The 10016-nt window shown below is 36.6% G+C and overlaps 1 protein-coding gene across 1 annotated transcript; it reads left to right on the top strand.

The window, feature by feature from the left end:
• Nucleotides 1-814: 814 nt before the first annotated feature.
• On the top strand, nt 815-9924 carry LOC104158948 (centrosomal protein of 95 kDa-like; the record flags this gene model as incomplete). The annotated part of the gene is made up of 12 exons (XM_009696731.1): nt 815-854; nt 1194-1322; nt 2326-2433; nt 3330-3443; nt 4408-4516; nt 4990-5097; nt 5992-5993; nt 6765-6979; nt 7378-7447; nt 8104-8150; nt 9349-9470; nt 9795-9924. Coding segments are annotated over exons 1-12 (1194 nt in total), but the record flags the coding sequence as incomplete, so codon positions are not given.
• Nucleotides 9925-10016: the final 92 nt, after the last annotated feature.

Genomic DNA, 10016 nt, shown 5'->3' with positions numbered 1-10016 from the left:
GACTTTTCTCTAGTAATTTAAAGCCCTTGATAATACTTGTTATAATACTGTTCTGTTTGCACAAGGAACATGTGGGGGAAAATCCAACTTTTAAGAGATCACAGACTGACAGATATTAAGGTTTTTGTTCTTCCAAGTTGATATTTGAATTGGGTGACAAGGAAGATGGTAGAGGATACATGTACTTTGAATTCAGGACTCAAAGTTTTGGGAAAATTAGGCTGTTTATGCACGCATCTCTTTGTGCTCAACATAGTATGAAATTGGTGGGACCCACTCCATATTCTTGTAATCCCTAAACACCAAATTAATAAAAGTAGTCCTTGAATTTAGCTTTCATGAAGAATATTTAAATTAGCAGTGGTGTTGTTCTCTAAGAGTATTAGAGAAACTGGGTTTGTAGGAGAAGCTCATGTGTTTTCAAAAAAGTATATGTAATTTCTGATTCTTCATAAAAGACGTATCAAAGCTTATTTTGTTAAGTCCTTCAAGCTTTGGAATTCCTAGCTATGTGGCTGGACCAAAATTTGCTTTCCATTATGTGGAAGGAAAAAAGTAACCTGCCCAGCCTGTGGTACTTCAGTACTCTTTAGCTCTCAAGTCCAGTTGTGCTATGACTGTGTACTTGAACAAGATACTGATGTGTATCATTTGTCACTCCCTGTCCATGTTTCCATCTGAAAGGAAAGGTTTCCTGAAAAGAGGTTGTAGCGAGGTGGGTATTGGTCTCTTTTCCAAGTAGCAAGTGATAGGAAACAGCCTGAAGTTGTGCCAGGGGAGCTTTAGATTCGATTAGGAAAAATTTCTTCACAGAATGGGTTGCCAAGCAGTGGAACAGGCTGCCCAGGGAAGTGGTGGAGTCACCATCCCTGGAGGCATTGAAAAGACGTGTAGATGTGGTGCTTAGGGACGTGGTTTAGTGGTGGGCTTGGCCGTGCTAGGTTAACGGTTGGACAGTTAAAGGTCTTTTCTAACTTAAATAAGTCTATGATTCTACCTGAAGTAAACAGGGCATGGAGCAGAAAGTGTACAACATGTTCAGTATTTTGGATGCGTGGGTAGCATGACTGGGATCGACCACCTGTGGTGGGGTCAAAGACACTTAAATGAGTTCTGTCTTTCACTGTAACTAACCATGTCCTTATTTCTGTGTCTTTCAGTTCTGACATTAAATATATTTTACTTTTTGATAGATTGGGTTGATGTTGCCAACGATCTTTTAAGGAGCTGTCACATAAACCAGCACATAAAACATCTCTCAGAATGTGGTGCTGATGTGTTTGTTCGTATTTATGAGTCAATCATAGGAGAAAAAGTACCAGGTGGGAACGATAATTTCTAGACCTGCTTTTTTTGTGTGTCTGTATGTTTTGTAATGAACAAATTCAAGTTTGCGAAACTTTCTACACATGTAGGGTTTTTAAGGTATTTGTGTCCTTCCAAAGACAAACATGTAAGATTGTCACTCTAAGAGGATTTAAGTAATATTGGCCAATTTCTTTTGTTGTTTTTTTTTGACTGGTATGAATGGCAGCTATGAAGGGAGTTCACTAGTATAGCCACAGCAAAAGTTTTTTCTATTGTAAATTAGGCCTTGAAAGCTGTACATAGGCACCATACCTTTGAAGGGTGTGAATTGGCTCATTTCTCTTAAAGAAGTGTTAATACTGAAGCCTGTTCTCATAAAATGCTTAATACTTATAGTCTGCTAAAAGCTAAGCTGTGATTTAACTCTGGTTTAACCCAACTCCATTTGACTTCAGTGACAACAACTGAAAAAGGGCTATACAACTATGTCTTTGTTTGCTTTATGGTAAACTATTGTGTTTGGAAAGGGTCAGGACTCCTGCTTGCAGAAGATTTTAATTAGCACTGAGGTAACTGGCAGCTAATGGAGGTTGAAGTCCTGTTAAATGTAAGCCCAGAACTAAAAATAATGTTGCTCCCAATTAAGTAGAACACATTGCAGTCCAACTAGTTTCTGACAGGGGAAGAAGAGACCTTAACACAAACTGTAATTTCAATTTGATGATCTGAACTAGATGTGTGTGCTGGGAGTGAAGGATAGAAAATGCTTTAGTAGTCTCTATTCTTGAATTTAATACTTCATTTGATAAAATCCTAACATCTTCCAGGGGATGTTCTAAGTTTATACTCAGTATTTGTAAAATATTTCATATGACCGTATGATATTTGGGCTTTTTACCGAGTATACAAGGTATTGGAAAAAAATACTAACTTATAAGTGAAAGTTAAAGTAGTTTAGTTAAAACATCTGCAATAAGCTATCCATTTAGCCTGAAAACTATTATTTATTTTAAATAGATTTCATAGCTATTCCTAGAAGCCAAGAGGATGATGCACATAATGTACAAGCAGTAATAGATTCCCTGGCATTGGACTATTTGCAGGTCAGCTTGTCGCACATCACTGGTAAGTGCTCATTTTAACTTAGACAAACACCAGATGAATATCTGTGAGGTTTAATTTGAACACTTTATAAGAACCATATGTTGTAAAGCATAGTTTCATACTTACATGACAGGTCTTTTTCCTGTAGTGAATGTCATCAAAACACTGAACCCTTGCCTGGGACATCAGGTTATAAATTTAAACAATGAGCAGAGAATAAATAAGAGCTATCTTGTATGACACGGACCTGTAAGAAATGTTAAAGTTGACAATTAATCATACTTCACTTGTCTGCTAAGGTGTTACCTGAAGTCTGTTACTGGCTCAGTATTCTTCTGTACACAGGTAAAGCTTGGAGACTGGGTTTTAAAACGTGAGCCTTGAATTTTGAGCTTGTTACTGAATTTTAAAAAGATAGTGAGTAAAGACTTGAACCTTGTTGTGTCTGTCGTTTGTACATAGATAATAGCTTTCTCTGAGTATTCATATGTATAGTCTCATGTAACATAGCCTGCAAAGAATGAGACCTACTTGCTTGATATGAAGTATCTCTTTCTAATTTGGTACCAGTATGGCTGGTATTTGTAGTCTTACCTGCCAGTCCATAAACTTGGCTTTGCTGTAGCTAGTTATGTATAAGAAAATATTAAATACCAACTATCGATCCCTACAAACATCCCTGATTTTTTTTTTGTGGAAGCAGGTATAACATCAAACTTTCACTTAGTAGAACTGAAAATAGGCAACTTTAGGAAACTTAACGTACCTTAAGCTTACATAAGTAGCCATAAATGAGTGGCCTCTTGTCTTCTGAGCTGACACCTTCACAAGCACTCTTCTCCAGAAAACTCCTGCTTTTGAGAATTTTTCTTCTGTGAAGTCATAATTATTAATATGTGGCAGTACCTTCTTTTAAGGTGAAAATATTGTGAAAGGAGAAAGGGAATCTATCAGAAACCTCATCGAAATATTTGATGGTTTGTTAGAGTATCTTACAGAAGAAGTCAGTGAATCTGCTTCTCAGAATGGAGGTGAGTAGACAAATGGCCTAGTTTAGGGTATTATGTTCTGCTTCTGCTATATTATGGACAGCTTGCTTTTTCTGTTTGTCTGCTATCAAGTTAGCTTGCTGGGAGCTTGGGTTCTCATGACCATAGTTCTTGGTGTTCATGGGTGCAATATAGCTCCCACAATAGGTAAAAACTGTTTCTTTGCTGTTCTCCTCACTAGCAGCTATACGGAATGATACCCATTGGAAGACGTAAGCTTTGTGAAACTTTGTTTTGGGATACCCAAGGTCTTTCCAATGTAGCAAAGGTGGTTTTGTCTTATTTATAACCTTGAAAATGCAGCAGAGGAGAAAGACTGAAATTGGGCGGGAGGAAATTTCAGTGGCCAAACGGAGTATTTACATTCCTTATTTTTGTAAACATAATGATAAAATAATTTATTTTCCCCAAACTTGTTAAAAGGTGAGAATTGGAGAACATAATCTTTCTGCTTCATTCTTGTGCCAGAAACCTACACCAGACAATTCATCCTCTGTTAGTATGTTGCTTTTCAACTTGTAAGTCAAAAGATTTATGGTTAGGATTCAGGGAGGGAAATGTTGACTTTAATGGGAATATTCAAATAGCAATTTTCAGTGCCTGTACTTCTGCTTTTCCTCTCTCTCAGACTGCCAGTGCTGCTACCCAGTAGGTGTTAGTGGTTCCAATTTTCTAGTTATAAGTACAGGATTCAATTCTTTTGAGGAAGAAAAAAGGGGTTTTTAATAATTGAAACGATGGGATATATGATAGTTGTATCACTTTTCAAAACTTACCGTAGAAGTTGCCCCTCCCCCCCCAAGGGGGGGGGGCATTACATGTTATCATTTTAGATATCGTCATTATAATGTCTTATTACACTTAGACTATTTTGATGATACTGGCAATAATACCTGTTAATAGGTAGAAGTAGTTTTCCTGAAAATAATTGCCTCTTGATTAACAGATGAGGCAAATGTGGTATCCAACACCGAAATTCAAATTGAATCTCAAGAGCAGATGGAAAGCAATGCTGGTCAACTTGCGCAACCTTCAATATTCTCATCAGTTGAAGGGTAAGAACAATTCTGAATATTTGCATTGACATGGTGATTGACTATCTTTCTGTGTATCTGTAGAGAAACCAGTAGGTTTTTAACAGTACGCAAGTAGGAAACATACTGATTATGTATGTCAAATGGAATGTGAGGTAACTTTCGCCTTTAGTTGGGCAGCAAGAGTGCTAAAATGAGATCCAGAACCTTTTTGCTCTTGAAGAGTGATGGCATTTTGTTTTCCTTTAAGTTTGCTTTATGAAGCAAGTTGAAACCTTTGTCTCAGGTTTAATGACAAGATTTTAGTTAAACTGCATTCGATTTATCTTTGAGTTCTGCACTGGTTTGTTAAGTAGAAGCTGGTCTCTTCAGCCCGACGCTGTAATGGCCAGGAACCTGAAGTAAAGCTGCCATGCTTCTGCAGCTCCATCTTGTGGGCTGAAGGGGCAAAGACTTTCAGAGTAAATATGTTAATGGCTTTCTGTTCCTTTTAGGTCCCAGTCAGAATTTTTTGTTCCATCTTCTGATGTAGATGGATCAGAATCTACCAGTGAATTAATTAGACTTGGAGATACTGCTCATTCATTTTCCAAGAGAGGTGAGTGAAAAAAATTTTAAGTCTACTCTGTAGTAACATTTCTTGTTGTTTCTTTAAGGTTCCTGCTTTCAGACAAATACTTTGTTTTAAACTCTTATTTTAAAAAAACCCCCCACGTGCCCAAAAAACCCAACCTGCAATAAGCAAACGTACCTGTAGTTGATCTTGCTGAAGTTAAATTTTCTTAAAGAATTCCAGACACTGTTTTTCATGGCTCCTGAGCTACATTATTTGGTTAAAGGTTTGTTGTTTGACTTCTAATCGGTTCTCCCTACAAAGGCATTTTATTTTGTTCAGTAGAATAAGAAAATTCTGAAGCCTTTAATTCATTTCATTTGTTGCACTGTAAAATGTATTATTTAAGACTGTAAGAAGACTAGTAAGTTCATTCTTAAAGATGACTTGTTAGGAATGTGTGCCACTTAGAAACATTATGGGTGGCTCTGGAAAAAATAATGTGCAGATTACTTAAATGGAGTCCATTCCTATTTCCTATAAGAATATTCCTATTCTTATTGGTGATTAAACTCTCCAAGTAGAGGCATAAAGAAATATTATTAATTATGAATTTTGCTATTGAATAGAATTAAAAGTAAGAATTCAACAGACATATTTTGGTATTATTAACACACTAAACATAATTGTCCATCTAACAGTTCATAGCGAGATGCTTTATAGTTCTTAATTTAATCTTTTTTTTCAAACACTACTTCTAGAATTCCAGTTGTCTGAATTGTTACCAGCAGAAAAGGGCAAGGGAGTGGAAGAATCTAAAAACCCAGAGGCTATTGCAACATTACCTAGACAGTTCTCTGAAACTGAAAGGGCCATTATAAACAAAAAAGAGGGTGGTATGTATTCATTCTTCTGATAGCTGATTTACCTGATTTTGACTAAGAGGTGTAGGGTACTAACATAGTGTAGAGGAGAACCTTAGTCATGGATGGAAAGACTTCAGCTATGTTTTGAAATAAATCCTTTTCAGAAATTTTGTATTTTAGTGTCCCAGAGTATGCAAACTCCATTATCTGGGGTACTTCTGCTTTGCTAGGATTCAGCTTCGGCTAGGTTTTTTTCCTTTTGTGGTTTAATAAGCAAAATACTAAAAGTAAAAAAAGTCCTTGTGGAAGATCCTAGCATCCAAAATCATGTGGTCAAGGGGCCTTTCATGCTGTTCTTAAGGACAGTTATGGATAGATTGTATATTGGGTGAATCCTTCTGACAGGTGGCAGCCATCTTCTCCAATTGGCCCTGGCCTCTGCTGACTGTCACTGCTTAGAATTCCTGCACGTGAGCAGGTGTTCCCCAGTGTGTATCTAAAATGACTGTGGGGAAAATAACAGCAAATTGAAATCTGCTTACTGTGTATGCACATAGCTACATCATATACAGTAGTATAGTCATATACATACACATATACAGTCATGAAAAACTTGATGCATGAAAAGTAGACAGGGATGGGCTGCAGTATGTATCTCTGTAAACAGAAGAAAAGTAGCATCGGAGGCACAAAAATGTTACAGTACTGTTCTGTGCAATCCAACAAAGATGGTAGCTAATATCAGGTATTTAGATACTTCCCTTTAATATATATGGACAATATACAAAACTAACATTCTGCTTTCACAGATAACACTTAAACTTCAGGTTCTTCATATTTGTCTCTTAAGGATCAGTGGAGTCTGTTCATACTACTGAACCACAAAAAGAGAGTTTGAGTGCCAGTGCTACAAAACTTGGGGAGCCTATACAGCAAGCTATTCCTTTGCTACCACCATTCCAGCCTTTGGAAGCCAGACCTCATTATCCTGGATGGAGAGATTATCACAGCTCAGCCAGCTGGTCAGCAGCTTTGTCTAACAATCAAGGAATGAAAATTCCTACTGTAAGTAAAAACTTATCTTTTGATTTTTTTAAAAATTTTTAGTAATCAATACTGCTTTCATTTTAAAACCTTCTAGTATACTTGCAGAATGGGAGTAGTTGGTCTCTGAAGAACACTTCTGAATGTGTCATATTTTATCTTCAGTTCAAAGAATTTTGGATTGTGGATTAATTCTTCACTGAGTGTCCAGAAAAGTTAATTTGAGGGGTGTGTTTATATACATACACATCTCCATAATCAATGTAACAGCACAGGTTACAATACAGTAAACAAAATAATTATAATGTATTTTTATCTATAAAATCAGAATTGATTTCCATATGCAGACAAACCTACTGTAAGACCTTCCTGTCAACACTCCTGTGAATTTATGGAAAACATGTTGCTTTTTATTCCAGCTTGAAAAGTCACTTACACAAAAATCTGAAGATGTTTCTGGTAGTCTTCCTCTATCAAGGAAGATCCCTGGTGAGAGAGAATTTTGCTTCCTGGAGGGTAACTCTTAAGTGTCAAATATTGCATTTATTTTTATTAGCACTACAAGAAACATGGTTTTGAAACTACTAGTGCTTTTTTTTTAATTCAGCCACAAGTTCATATTTCTGTCTTTGTTTTATAGAAAAACAAAAATAAGTTACTTGTAAGCTGTTCACTGGAGAAAAATAACATGTCCCCAGTTCTAGTCCTTTCCTAAATAATCCAGTTGAGATGGACCTATACTACAGAAATCTCTTCTAAGCAGATAACTCCCATGGCTGAGCTTATTCTAAGCTGAGAAACATGGACCAAACCAGCCAGTTTCAACTCTAGGAAAAATCATCAACTGCTATTGTAGAAAAGGTTTAGAAGCTAGTTTTCAATACTTCTTTTCACTGTTGCCTGGGAAACACTGCTTGTGTTTCTAGTTTCCATAGCATTCCATGATGCTGAACATTCAAAACTTGAGAAATTGCCAAAATGAATGTCCCAACTGTGTAACCATAGTTGCTTTGTCATCCTGTTCTCTTTGAATAATTTGGATCCAAAAGCCATGGATCACATCTTTTTTTACTTGTTCCCCACATCAGTAGGCCCAGTGCAGTCTATACCATCAACTAACACTTACCTGTCATCTGCTTCTGCAGTGGGAGACAAGGTGGTATCAAATGAGGCTGAGGACAATGTGGCAAAGGTAGATGTTACATCTTTACCTTATTTGTGAAAGTTCAGACAATATTTTTGGATTTCTGCTTAATTCTCCTGATACCTTGTGGCACTTCTGGGCTTTTTTCAAACTTGCTTTTGGCTTGCTTGCTTGCTTCAATATACGTTCAGTGATGTTAGACTGTGACTATGTACAGTTTATAAGGTATGTCAGTTCTTTCTAGAGGTGTTTGCTCCAAGAAGTGTAAGTGGCAGTACTTATAGAGTTCTCATTTATCACAAGCAACCACTTACTAGTTATCTTGGCTTTAATCAAAGATGTATAAAACACAAGAGTACAGTTATGTCCTTTCTCTGAAGAGAAAGTATTCTAAAGTTTTCTGGGGTTGTTCAAACTCCAATAAAAGTCAGATTTTGCTCCGTTCCTAAAGATCACTGAACTGCCTCGCTATGTTCTTTAATTTATTTCCTTGCATTTTCCTTTGCTTTTCAAAAACTGAGCAATGCAAAACCCACAAACTGATCATCAGGTGCCATTCTGTGCTTGTAGAAACATGTCTGTATATGAAGTTTCTTGCTGTGGAAAACACTTTTTTTTGCCTTATGCAACCACAAGAGGTACTCACAGACTTCATTTGTTCCAATAGTTTCAACAGCCTTTACTTCTACATTGTCTGTTTAAAACATTGTCCCTGTTTAAAACTCATTTTTCATTGGTGTATATGAATACCAACCCTGAATTACTAGAGTTTGAACAGGTAAGTTACCAGGCAGTACTAAACCAGTGTAAATGGCACAAGGACACAAGTGTTTTCTTTTAGTTTGCTGTGAATTGCAGCTTAGTCTATACTCAGTGAGGTTCAGCTTACTTGCATTACTTGGCATTAGTCCCAGGCTAGTGAAGTAGTATGTAGGGATATTCATATAACTTAACCTAGACCTTGTTCTGCTGATTCAGTGGTTTAGCTGTAGATGATTCTTGGACTGATCTTCTGTATTTTTGCTAGTTTATTTCTTTAAACATCTAATTCTCTAAAGCACACTATCTTCAGTCAGGGACCTGGACATATAACTACTTTTGTGTGTGTATATATATCATAAGGTTTGAGATGGTTCTCCTATAAAAGCTGTTGTAGGATCTCTCTATTCACATCATCTATAGTATTTCTGAGCTTTACTGTGAAGAGCTTAATAAAATCTTAATTTACTCTTAATTATTTTCCTAGATTCCTCGGGTGTATGGGAGTTCTACATCTGCTTCCTCTTCACATCAAAAACTGTCACTATGTGCTGAAGAAGTAACACAAATTCCAAGACTTGAATTGAGGAATGTGCATAGAAAGAAAAGGCAAGTTCAGTTTTTTGGTACTGAGCCACGCTAACACTTTCATATACATGGCTACCCATGGCTGCTGCTGCCCCTCCCCTTTAAAATAAGATCTCTTCCTCCTTGGCTGCCTGACAGTGAAAGATGAATTTTAACACAAAGATTTCCTGTTTCTCCTGACATATGCATTTTCTTAAATACAGCTATAGGCACTTACACATTCAGATTCTAGTCAATCCTATAATAATGTGCTCATGCAAAAAGTGAACTGGAATTGTACAAGGTAATGCTTATCTTCAAGTTTTTAGAACAGAAATGAAATCTGTCTGTTTTCTGGGTTAGCAGATACGAAAATTCTACCACAGATTCACTCGAAGAGTCTCTTTCCCACAGAACAACAAAGGAAAAGCTATCTGAGCAAGAGCTTCATAAAGTGTCAGAAAAACTCTCTTGCAAGTTAAATGAACTAGATCTAGTAAGTGAAATCTATTCTTTGTTGCATCTGAGCAATCTAGCCTTAGTAATGATAGTGGAGAGAACAAGAGTATAAATTTAATATTGATGAAA

This window comes from Cariama cristata, unplaced genomic scaffold (assembly GCF_000690535.1).
Source record: "Cariama cristata isolate BGI_N322 unplaced genomic scaffold, ASM69053v1 scaffold44723, whole genome shotgun sequence".
Taxonomy (NCBI): Eukaryota; Metazoa; Chordata; class Aves; order Cariamiformes; family Cariamidae; genus Cariama; species Cariama cristata.
The sequence above is the reverse complement of the archived record's forward strand: the minus strand, read 5'-3'. Positions and strand labels throughout refer to the sequence as shown.